The sequence below is a fragment of the Peromyscus californicus genome, unplaced genomic scaffold (genome assembly GCF_007827085.1).
Source record: "Peromyscus californicus insignis strain IS unplaced genomic scaffold, ASM782708v3 Scaffold_11__1_contigs__length_118956290, whole genome shotgun sequence".
Taxonomy (NCBI): domain Eukaryota; kingdom Metazoa; phylum Chordata; class Mammalia; order Rodentia; family Cricetidae; genus Peromyscus; species Peromyscus californicus.
Window position 1 is genome coordinate 51,711,062 of NW_026294402.1, and position 12,467 is coordinate 51,723,528.

General features: G+C 53.9%; 1 protein-coding gene across 1 annotated transcript; it reads left to right on the plus strand.

The window, feature by feature from the left end:
- Positions 1-788: 788 nt before the first annotated feature.
- Positions 789-10,179, plus strand: LOC128105166 (taste receptor cell protein 1-like). The gene is given in 14 exon segments (XM_052730086.1): positions 789-831; positions 1,606-2,135; positions 2,138-2,974; positions 4,694-4,755; positions 5,939-6,090; positions 6,253-6,383; positions 6,748-6,812; positions 7,114-7,253; positions 8,432-8,556; positions 8,649-8,707; positions 8,802-8,947; positions 9,181-9,263; positions 9,384-9,494; positions 10,123-10,179. Coding segments are annotated over 14 exon segments (2,541 nt in total).
- Positions 10,180-12,467: the final 2,288 nt, after the last annotated feature.

Genomic DNA, 12,467 nt, shown 5'->3' on the forward strand with positions numbered 1-12,467 from the left:
CACACACACACACACACACACACACACACACACACAGTTCCCACACCAGTTAGCACCTTGCTACCCTCGTAACCCATCTCACTGTCATTACATCCCCCACCACCAAAATACCACTAGCACTCCCTCCTCACCTGAAGACGGGAAAGGATGCTCTTCATCCACCACAGCTCCAGGAACTGACCTGACTGGGATGGTGAGGGAATAAAGAAATGACAGACACGGTCACATGCCCAGAAAAGCTGGATGGATTGGGCTCTCTAATAGAGAAGCCAAAGTACCCTGGTAGCTCATATTTATTATACACAGCTGAACAGGGAGGTGGGGTCATTGCTTACAGCTGAATTAAGAGGTAGGGTTAATACACGCAGATAAACAAGGAGTCAGGTTATTAGATATCGCTAAACAAGGAGACGGGTTTAACAAACTCCGTTAGAAAATCAGTCTGTAAGGGAGCCTCACCTAGGGAAGGTGTTGCCATTTCCCTTGAGGCTGAGACATTGGCATCCTTCACATGGCCATGGCCATGTCAACAGCACACATCCACTCAGGACCTCACTCACTCGGGGCTTCCTCCATGCCCACAAGGACATTTAACTCTGGACAGCTACTAGCGGAAGTGGGCAGCTGAGTGTTGGTGCAACTCAGGGCATCTGGCATTTTAGGCAAGAGCTCTACACTGAGTTCTACTCCAACCTGATGAGTCTTTTCCTGAAGGGGACTTGCAAAGGACATCATTGTGTCTGTCACCTGACGCTGCATCCTTGGAAGCCTTGGCAGGAGCCTGCAGCATGGACAAGCAGTGGTTTCCTGCAGCTGGAATTCTCCTGGCCGGTAAGTGAGTAGGGAAGGGGAAGGTGAGGTGGGTATCCTCTCCCCATCACCTGCTTACTTGGTAGGGAAGGGCAGACTCCTTCTCCTCAGTGAACTCCATACTCCCACCTCAGGGCTTCCTTTCATTGTCTTCATGTTTTTCTGGCCTTGACCAGCCTAAGGGATGCTAGGGAAAGATTGGAGACCTCAGGCTCCTTGACAGCACTCACGGTTACCTGCTTGGAGCTCTATACACATGTAGGTATGTTTGGCATTAACCCCAGAGCCTTCAGGGATTCCCCACATATGTGTTCCACCACCCAGTCAGCCCCTAAGAATCTTAGAACCCTGTATGCGGGGAATATGGTCAGGTCACAGTCTCACCCACAATGGAGACGCACACAGTATTTTCAGCACCATCCGGTTAGTCTAGGCCTCAGACAGGGTTTGGATAGAGTAGGCAAGACTCTCAACTCCTGGCAACCACTTGGGCCTTGGGAAGGTCCTTGACATGGAGGTTGTTAGGAGACAGACAGACAAATCTTGAAGACATGTCCCATTGTCCTTACAATGTCTATTCCTAGGTGGCGGTAAAGGCATCCCTGGTGTCAGCCAGGCTAGAGTCAGGGAGGGGAGATAGCCTGAGTGAGTAGCTTCATGGTTTGGGGCCTAACCAGGTCCAGGTATTGCTCTCAGGTATCTAAGTGAGCAAGATGTGGCAGGGTGAGATCTGAGAGGTTAGGGGCCAGTCCTGCCCACCAGACACTGGAGAACCAAGTCTGTCTTGCTTTGCAGCCTTCCTGGCAGGCTCAGCTTCTACCCTGACCCTTCCTTCTACGCATGAAGACCTTAACCAGCTTCCTGCAGCCCCTGGCACATCCACTCGGCAAAGCAGCAGCATTCTTCTGGACATCCTGACAGAAACTGTTGGCCGCATCAACTCAGTTGAGAGGGAACCAGAGGCCCTGGAGAGGAGGGCAGGAGCCCTTTCTACAGAGACAGTGGGGGGCCAAGAGTCCCCCTCAATGCCTGGCCCCTTAGGAAGTACCAGGCCCTTGCACAGGGTCATACCTGGACCAATCCCCTCAACCCTGACCACATCTGCAGCCCACATGACTGTTGACTCTCAGCCGGTGTCATCTGGGGCTGATCCTGTGGCCTCTGGAACTCTAGAAACAATTGCTATGTCATCGCCACAGCCTTCTCCCACACGTGGATCCAAGCAGAAGTTCAGCAAGGTCTCCAGGTTGTGTTCAACAGTCCCTGCCTCTGCATCACTGGAGACAACTGGTGCACCTAAACCAACATGGCATCCAATCAGAGCTTCCCTTCTCTCTCCATATTTTCTAGATCTCCATGCCCGTTATGGAACACCTCCGGTCCCACTGCATGGAGGGATGGCCACTCCGGGCCAGAGGCATCCCCATCTGAGGCACTGGCTGCAAGGATCTCCTCAGGATCGCCTATCTCTCCCTGCGTGAAAGCCACAGAGCCCCTTTTGCCAGCATCCTCGGGGAGATCAGGGCTGGACCTGACCTCCCAAGCCTTTACAGTGGCTTCTGTGTCGTCTGAAAACACTGTAGCTTTGGGCATGGGCTCAGGAGCCAGTGGTGCTTCTGTGTGGCTGTTGTCCTTAGCAAAATCACCTTCACAGCCATCCTCCCCCTCCTCCCCACCCTCCTCATCGGCATTGCTCCTGCCTTCATCCTCAACCCTGGCCCCTGTTTCCTCTGTCACCACAGGAGCCAGGGAGCCTCCAAAACCCTCTGTGTCTGTGATTGCACCCTCAGCCACAGATTCTTCCATTAAAACCTCAAGCCTTGCACCCCTGGTGGCCCTACCACCCAGCCACCCTGGGCCATGGGTTTCTACCACCCCAATCCGCCTGCCCACCCTCTCCCTCCAACATTTCTCCAAATCTCCCTCTGTCCCACACAACTCTAACTTCACAGAGGTATCTAGGGATGCTGATGCTAGCCAGTCCTCTGCCCTGCCTCACCCTGGCCAAGATGTAACTTTGCAGGACCTGAGTTCTTCCACTCCAGGACCTAGTCATGTGACTCACTCTGTGACCTTCAGGATCAACAGAAAATGCCTCACAACAGCTGTCTGGAACCTGGTAGCCCTGGAGTGCCGGCTGTTGAATAAGCTTATCTGCTACCAGGTGTGGCACCTGCTCACTGGGTAGAGGGATGTGGATGAAGACAATCTTTCCTGCTCTGCTTCCCTTCTGAGTATGCCAGGCACAGCCACAACACACACTATACAGGTCTTGGCTCCTAAGAGCAGCTACACACAAAATAATAAAACCTAATGAGTACCACGCTGTGCTCCCGGGAGGAGTCTGAGGAGAGGCTAGGCAGAAATACTTCTTAGAAGTCATTACAGAGGGAACATCTCACAGTGGGGGAGGCCTCACCTACAAGAAATAGAGCAGGTTCTCACAGTGCAGCTGCTGGCTTTTTATCAGCACATAGCCTCATCCAGGACTAGGACCCCTGAGGCTCTGGCAAAGTGAGGCACAGTTCCTGCCTCAATTCTGGAATCAGGAGCATGGTCGGTATGCCGGACAGGAACCGCCATTTCTCACCTGCCATACAGGGCACAATCTCCTGTCCATTTGTTGAACGGTTCATCTCTGTGTGCAACTCGGGAAACAACAGGAGCAAAGGGCTGTTCCTGTGGCAGGAGCTACAGTCCTCGGGTCTAACGGAGACCAGATTATAATCTCGACAAACTGGGAAAGAACGTAAGAGGCTAGCAAACTGCTGAGTGGTGTGCCTTGCACATACTGGGTAACCAACCACTCTACCACAGCAATGGATCCTCTTTTGTGTTTTTTTTTTTTAGTTAGTTAGTTAGTTAGTTAGTTTGTTGTTTTGAGACAAAGTCTCACTGTGCAGCATGGCTGCCCTAGAACTCACTCTGGAGGCCAGGCTGGCCTGGAACTCGCAGAAATCCACCTGCCTCTGCCTCCCAAGTACTGGGATTAAACTCATGTGCCACCACACCGAGCCTTCGTTTTGGTTTTTTTGAGACAGGGTTTTTTTTTTTTTTTTTTTGGTTTTTTTGAGACAGGGTTTCTCTGTGTAGCTTTTTGCGCCTCTCCTGGAACTCACTCGGTAGCCCAGGCTGGCCTTGAACTCACAGAGATCCGCCTGGCTCTGCCTCCCGAGTGCTGGGATTAAAGGCGTGCGCCACCACCGCCCGGCTTGAGACAGGGTTTTTATGTAACCAAACCTGGCTTTGAATTGGTCCTTGGGCATTCCTCTCCAAAGTTCTGTAATGCTGAGTGTTATCACATCTGGCCTGGTTGTGGTTTTTATGTCTTTTTGGTTGGCTGGGATTTTTGTTTTCATTTGTTTGTTGCCTGTAGTTGTTTGTTTGAGCAGGTCCCCACTATGTAGCTCAGGCTGACAGTGAACCTGCCTCAGCTTCCGAAGTGCAGGGGCCAACGGCACGAACTACACCTAGCATTTTAATGGGAGTGGAGAGAGGACAGTCACAGCAAAGAGTGAAGGGCTTCCCAAGCACCAGGGCAGAGGGAACACTGTTTGGGGGAACCCAAGTTGCAGAGAGGCTGGCAAAGGACTCTATGGTAAATGAGGGTGGGAGTGGCAGCCCAGGCTGGCAGCTGGCGGGATGCAGAGCCCAGGGTGACTTGACTACTGAGGTAAAGCCTGTACATGTGTAGGCCCTGGACAGATGGATCTGGGTTAGGATCTCAGCACAAGGTAATCGCAAGCGTCAGGCTACCAGAGGGGAACTGCCTGGGAAAGGCCCAGCTGGACCAGGATCAGGGATGAGACCACTTTAAAGGTCAGGGCAGATGGAGGGACACAAGGCAGGGGTGGACAGCCTGACCTCCATGCCTCTGCCTCAGCTCCAGCTTATCTACCATGAGGCCTTCTCCAGCTTCAAGAATGTCAGTGCCCTGCTGTTAAGGTGAGTGTGGTTCTCAACTGACCTATGCCTATAGCAGCCCTAGTGCAGGCTGCTCAACCCTGCCCAAGTGCCAGGAACCTGGGCCCAGATGGGTGGATAAGAGGCCCACATTTGTTTCTGCTACCAGCTGTGCTGCATGACCTCAACTGGCCTTCCTGCTCTTTCCCAATTCCAGCTGTTGGGTTTGGACAGTTATGTCAGGGCTGTCTGAGTACAGCGAGAAGACAGGCAATGGGCACATCAGGTTACTTATTCTGGGGATAGGGCCATGTAAATGATATGTAAATAAATGTAAATCCACGGGCGGAACTCTCTCCTTCTGGGCTGCTAGGAAAGTAGACTACCTCCAGAGTTGCAGGTGGGGGGAATCCAGGCCATGATTGCAGCTGCTTCAAAAATTTTCCTTTTGCCGGGTAGCGGTGGCACACACCTTTAACCCCAGCACTCGGGAGGAGGCAGAGGCAGGTGGATCTCTGTGAGTTCGAGGCCAGCCTGGTCTACAGAGTGAGTTCCAGAACAACCAGGGCTACAACGAGAAACCCTGAAAAAACTTTTTTTTCCCCCTTTTAATAAACTGTGACTTCCTGAGCCTGTTTTATCTCCCCAGCCCTGGGTTGGCACAGGTGCTCACAGGAAGGGCAAGTGTTCTTTTAGATTCTGAGACTGTTTATTTCCAGGTCTCTCCCCGAGAGCCGCCTGAAGGAGCTGCCTCCTCCAGGACATGAGCAATTGATCCTTCTCTAGGCTTTCAGCAATTCCTCAGCCCTGTCACCACCCTCTCTCCAGGGTCTCCTACTTTTTAACCACAGCTGAGGCTTTCTGTGTCCATTAGACCTCCTGAGAGCTCCCAGTCAGCAGTGACCTCTTTGAGCAACACCTTACCCCAGTCTTGCCCTGGACAAGATTTCTAGTGTCCCTGTGAGAACCAGCTCTTGAGGAGTCCAAGGGAACTTAGTTAACTGAGCACGTGCTGGGTGCATACCTGCCTGCATCCTTCAGGCCTCATAATAGCCCTCTAAGAAGGGGATTTTATCCCCATTTACCAAGGAGCCCCAACACAGGGTCATGTGACCCGATTCAGTGGTGTGGGGAGGTACTAGCTGCTGGGGTAGGCTTCTCTCCTACAGCACCCTGCTTTCTGCACCAGCCAGGCCTACCTTGCCCCCACTGGTCCCTCCTGCAGGCCTGGTTCTAGAGAAGTGAAAGCCTCACTCCTGTTTGGGCAGCCGGATCCCTCGGCCCTAGAAATCCTCTGGACTTTGTACCGCAAAGCGAAGGCCTCCAGATGGCTGCTTGGGTACCTGTCCCTGGCTGACAGCAGCCTCTCCGCTGATGGTGAGTCTAGAGCAACGCCTGACCCCTGCCTCCTCACCCGCCCATGGAGGAGGCTGGCTGGGCTCCTTGGAGGGATCCAGTTCCGTCTGCCCAAGCCCTGAGCAGGCCACGGTGGGAAAGGTGGGTGTTCCAGCTTCACAGACCGCGCATGTGGCTCTGTAGGGCGCAACATGACAGACCTTACCCTGGAAACCGTCAACATCAGCTTCACGCTCATGAGGCCCTTCCTGCCCCAGCTGCTCCTGCCTGGTTCGCAGCCTTTTATCCTGTTGGAGAAGCAGATCCTCCAGCTGGTGAGGTGTCCCCTCCCCTGCTTCCGGGACTGGGATGTTCTCCCCGCCTCCCTTGTCAATAGGCCTCTACAGCTTTTGGTGATGGTAGGTGCCATGGTCCCAGTGAAAGCGGCACTCGCTTGGCAGATGTGGGAAGGGCAAGTATGGAGGGAACCCAGCCCTGCCCTGAGGGGAAGCTGGCTGAGGAAGAGAAAGCTCTGAGGGAAGTCAGTGGCCAGGCTGTCACCAGATACCCCTGCTCAGAAGACCACACTAGAGAAGGCTCTCAGGTCCTGCCTAACCTTATCTAGAACCTGACCCCACCCTATACTGGGCCTCAGGACAGGCAGCTCCCGGGCAACCTGACCTCTAGGACTTCCTACAGGTCACCCACGAGGTGTCAGGATTCTACAAGGCTAAGCCCCAGGACCAGCCCCTGCTCCTCTTCAGGTAGGTTGAGTATCCCATCCAGTCTGTCCAGTCCTCCAGCCATGCCAGCCCCCCTTACCCAGCCTACCTGGCTGCTGTCTTGGAGGCATATCACTAGGGCAACTCCACCCCTAACGCAAAGCCGGGAGGTACAGGTGTAGGCTGGAGACCACCAATAAGGACTTTGTCTAAGCTGGCTTGAGTCTGCCTCATAGAGCTCTGCTCTTGGAGGTAGGAACATAGGGTGTATACTCAGGAGCTGAGCACTTGCTTCTAGAAGCATGTACTGGCAAAGACACTGCACTCTCCCATCCTCCCCTAGCAACGTGAACGAGTGGGTGAGCATTTACATGGAATACAAGTTCAAGAGTCCCATCCCCACCCACCTCAAAGGCCTGGCCAGTTACCTGGCCCATCACATAACAGACCCCACCCTCCAGAAATCCAGCATGGTGGCCAATGGTGAGTGAGCTTGGGCCCCATATACGCTCTGGGTCAGTCTATCTCTCTAGGCTTCACTGCCCCCTCTGAGAAGGGGCAGAACTTTCAACAGCAAAGCTTGTGTGCCAGCCCATAGCGAGAAAGTGGGCCCAGAGCTCTGTGGGAAGCTTGGGCTCAGAGATACAAGATGGACCAGTCAACTCTCAATGGTCACCTTAATCCTTAATGTCCCAAGAGAGGGGACAACGGTAGGTCAGCTCTGTCACCAAGGTCAGGATTGCATGAAGACTGTCCCATGAGGCCCCTGAAAGGAAGAGCTGAGCAAGCTTGTACATCCATGTTGGAGAAATCCAAGGTCTCGGTCTCCTGAAGCCACACGCTGGAGCTGTCCTGGAGTGGACCCTCAGGCTAGAAGTGCTGATTCACTTCAGAGCTGTCCCCCACCTCTCCTCTGCAGTCTCTCAGGTTGAGTGTTACCATCCGGTGGGCTCTGCTCTATAGCTCCCAGAGACAGGCCTTGGTTTGGGTCTCCCCCCTATCTTTCTCAGAGCTGACTTTCAACACAGGATGTGCCTTCCCCATCAGCGTTGACCCTCAAAGGACCCATCATCCCCTTAGCAGACAGTGGGGCTACCCACCCCTCTTCACATAGGGCTGTGCTACGTATTTCTGTAAGTCATTGTGGAGCCCCTCCTGGGAGATTAGGGATTGTAAAAGACACAGTAGCCAGCAAGATCTCCTGCTGTGAAGGCTGAGTGAGCAGGCCATCACCCTTCCATTAGACAGAGGACCACAAAGGGCTAGAGAGTTAATATTCTTTTGCCCTTGGGGGCTCCTAGCTCCTCCCTTATAGGGAGAACAGAGCCAGCCCTCCCGAGGTATGTCACAGCAGGTGAGCTGGCTGCGTTCCAGTACAATTTCATATACAAACATGGAAATTGTGTATCATATTCTTTTCACACTATACAATTCTCTACTGCTGACGTTTTTCGTCCACTTAAAAATGTAAGTCCACCTGACCTCATTAGTCTAACAAAAGCAGGCAGCAAAGACGGGCCCTCAGACCAAGTGTGCTGACCACTGGATGGAAGGAAGCAGGGGGTTTGTGCAAGCAACCCTGGCCAGGGTGTGGTCCTACCCCAGAGCTCTCAGAAGACAGGAGTCCTGGCCGCTATCACCACCCTACCCCATCACCTTAGGGGAAAAAGCAGAGCTGGCGCTTTATGAGACTCGGCTCCTGATCCTGGGTCACCCCTTCACCAAGGCCTTGGAGAACAAGACTACTTCTGAGTCCCAGGAGCTTCGTGGTCTGCTGACAAAATGGGTGATGTGAGGCAATGGAGGCGTGGAGAAAGGGGGTGTGGCTGGCCTCGGCTGTGCAACCCGGTGACACTCTTTGTTGTCTTCTGACCTCAGCTAACCTCCGCCCTCCAGCCTCTGCAGAACTTTGGTCAAGTGGTGGTGGAGGAATTCCAGTGAGTCTTCAGTTCGGAGGGCGGGTCCTGCAGCTGGAGGAGAGGGTCTCTCTGCATCTCTCCAGCCCCCTGAAGTCTGTCATGGCCCTCCCAGGCAGGAACCACTGACTGCCAAAGTGCAAGCTGCCTTCTTTGGGGCTGCGCCAGCCCAGGCCATCATTCAAGACTGCATGCACCAAGCCCTGAGCTTCCTGCAGGAAACTGAGGGTCTCCAGTTGGAGATGCTCCTCCCAGCCCTTGGTCAGTGCCTCTCCCTCTCTTCATGTCTCCTCCCTCTGCTGTCTCCGGCCTTGCTGTTTCTGGCACCTGGCCTTCCCTCCGGCACACAGCATTGCATAGCTGTTTGCTCTTAGCCTTCCTGTGAGCCCCCAGGGTACACTGGCTCCAAGTGTCCTGGGAACAACCACCAGGCCTAGCAGTCCCTGAGGGCTTGGAGGATGGAAAACCCACTCAGCCTTTCCCTTCTGTCCCAGGCATCCCCAGCTCCAGAGCCTCCAGAGGCCCCAGCCATGGGTTCACGCCAAACCTCCAGCTCATCACTTCTCTTCTTATCCTGGTGAGTCTGGCCGGGAAAGGGCTTCTTCCTAAGAAACAGGCTGAGCCTTTCAGACCTTAGCCCAAACAAAAGGTCAGCAGCCTGCTACCCACCTGAACCTGAGTTCTCTTCACATGCCAGCTAGAATGGCGTGCTTTCCACCTGGGGCTTGGGTTTGACCCCATGACTGCACCTCCACGGTTCAGACCGGAGGACCGAAGCCCCACCACAGCGGTGGCTGCACCACACCAGGTGTGGAGGCCCTTCTTCTGCCAAGCAAGCAGAGGCTAAACACCCTGGTTGGCTTGGGGAGGTGGTGTGGAGGAGATACCTCTGCGTGATCTGCCTAACCTTCTCCTGAGTTACTGCCACGGTGCTGGGAGTCCAGTCCACGTAACAGGGATCTATCCCGCCTTGGGCAGAAGCCAAGAAGTGGTTGGGCTGACTCCTCCCAGAAGTCACTGGAGCTCTGGGCATGGGCTAGGGCGACAGAAGCAGAGCTCTGGCCACAGGGGGAGAACTGGGGCAGAGTGGAGACGTGCAGAGGGGTCTTAACTCCCACCACATAAGGATGCTGTCAATGACCACTCCAGGCCTTGACAAGTCCCCAGATGATGCCAACTCAATTCCTGCCTGCCCTCCACCTTGACCCAAGGCCAGGCAGATGGGGGAGGGCAACACCAGCCAACAGTTACATGAGTGAGTTTTCTCACCATGTAGCCCAGGCTGGCCTTTAACTCACTGCTGAGCCCAAGCTGGCCTCAAATTTGCAGTGGTCCTCCTGCCTAAGCTTCCAGGATTAGTGCTACCATGCTCCAGCTTCTTTGTTTCCAGACATTATTTTTGCCTCCTGGCTTTTGTCTCTTTTCTATACCCACAGGTGGCCCTTGGTGCCGCTCCCCACTTCACTGAGAAGCAAATCCCATACCTCTCCTAGGTCACCTCCCCTCACTTCTCCTCATCCGGGGCTTCCAGATAGTGCCTCAACCCTGAAGAGTAAAGCTGCAGGACACCAGAGCAGAAAAGGCAAGCCTGGGACTTTCTTTCTTCAAGCTCCTGCCTCACCTCCACACTGCATAAAACTGAGGAAAACACTCACTCTCGTGTCCATGGTTGCAAAGCCAGTCCGTTTGGGGCTCCACATTCCCTTACCTCCCACCACCTCACCAAGAGGTGGGCAATGACTTCCTTCACAGAAGGCCAAGCCCATAGGTCCCCCGCAGCATGGACAGGCAAGTCGGGACAAAAGGAGTCGGGTCCCACAGAATGTTGTCAGGCCCTGCTGCCACCACACACTACCCATGAAATAGGGACCACATTTAGGCAGGTGAGAGACCAAGGGCCAGTGTGTATACACAGAGCATGCAGGGCTAGAGGCAGAGTGAGTGTCCGTGATGCTCATGTACATTGAAGCCCTATGGTGGTTATCACAACTTTGCCTAAGGATTTGTGTCCAGGCTACACAAGGAGCTCCACCCGCCTGCCATCCTCAGCACAGCACAGACCCCCTGGCCAGCCAGAAAGGACTCTATAGCCCTTCCTGCTCAATAAGCAAGGGGTACCCCGACAAGGCTGCACTGTCAGTGTCTGGAGGTGGCAGCCAGGGAGGAAGCCCAGAAAGCATGCAAGACAACATCCGGCAAAAACCCAGTGCTTACTGGCTGGCTGCCCCCAGGAGTGTACCTCAGCTGAAACGGCAGGTGGGGCTAGAAGCACCCCTCCATTTCCAGCAGGGGGAACCAAAGAGGCACTCAGGCCATGCTCCCAGCTGCTTTGGGGGGCTGACAGTGATCCAGCCCAACCCCTCTTAGCAAACCAGGGAAGGTGTATGCAAGCTAGCAAAGACAAAGTCTTCGCTGCTACCCTATCTTCCTATTTCCCCTGAGACCACAACTTGGGAGAAAATTGTTCCTCCACTCACCTTGCAGACCCTGCTTGTCATCCAAACCGGCTGCTAGGGCCCTCAGCCTCTTGTGGGCTTTAACTTCCCCATGCTGGAGCCTCAAGGATCTGAGCCCACTCCTGGCATTCACCTAGTCAGCTGATATAAGTGTGGGTCCTAGCCACACCCCAGGCAGATTTGCTCAGGCAGGTCTGGGATAGGCCTTGGGGACCTGAGCAGGATGCAGAGGGTCCCGCAGGCACACAAGTCCAGAGCTGCCTCTGGGTCTTCACACAGCCACTGACTTCGTGTGACCCTGCTGCAAATCCCGTCCGTGGGTTTCTCCATCTGTAGCTTGAAGGAACATGGTGATGGTGTACCCTTCAGCCCCTGCTTCCTGAGTCAGCTTAGAAATCTGATTAAACCTCACATCTACCTTCCTAGCACTGGAGGATGAGGCAGGATAGTTAACCATTTGAGGCCAGCCTAGGCTGCATACACACAGGGCCAGCAGCTAGTGATGTACGCACAGGCTTAAAGGGCACTGGGGATGGACTCAAAATCAGGAGCCTGTGAAACTAGTTCCAGGTAATGGACCTGTAAGATGTTGATGCAGAGGACAGAACTCACCTCTCTGGCCCTGGGTAGAAATACGGTATCCTGAAGGGCCAGTCATCTAACAAGGGAACGAGGGTAGACTGACACCTCTGTCCTGGTGGTTCCTGCTGTGGCCCTGTGTCATAGTTCCTATTCCCGCCAACTCCGAAGGCCAGCTGCTGGATCTAGATGTAGTTTCAACATGACCCCCCCAGGATTCACATGCTGAAATTTAATCCCCATTGTAAGGTGGGAGGATGGGAATCTAATCCAGCTATTGTGCTTAGAGGTGGTGTTTGAGGTGATTAAGATCTAATACTGGCAGCTCTACAGACCGCCCAGAAGACACACATGCATGTGTTCTCTTGCCATGTACCCTGATCCACCTCAGGATTCTGCCAACAAGAATGTCATCATCAGATGTGGCTGTTCAACTGTGGACCTCTTTCTTTCTTTCTTTTTTTGTTTTTTTGAGACAGGGTTTCTCTGTGCAGCTTTGCACCTTTTCTGGAACTCACTCTGTAGCCCAGGTTGGCTTCGAACTCACAGAGATCCGCTGCCTCTGCCTCCTGAGTGCTGGGATTAAAGGTGTGCGCCACCACCGCCTGGCTCAACCGTGGACCTCTTGAACTGTCACTCAAAGCTGAGTGTGGTCACAACACACATAGGCCCAGAACTAGGAAGCGGGGGCAGAAAGACTGCTGTGATTTTTAGACCCAAACAATCATCGGAACTTTTGCCTGTGG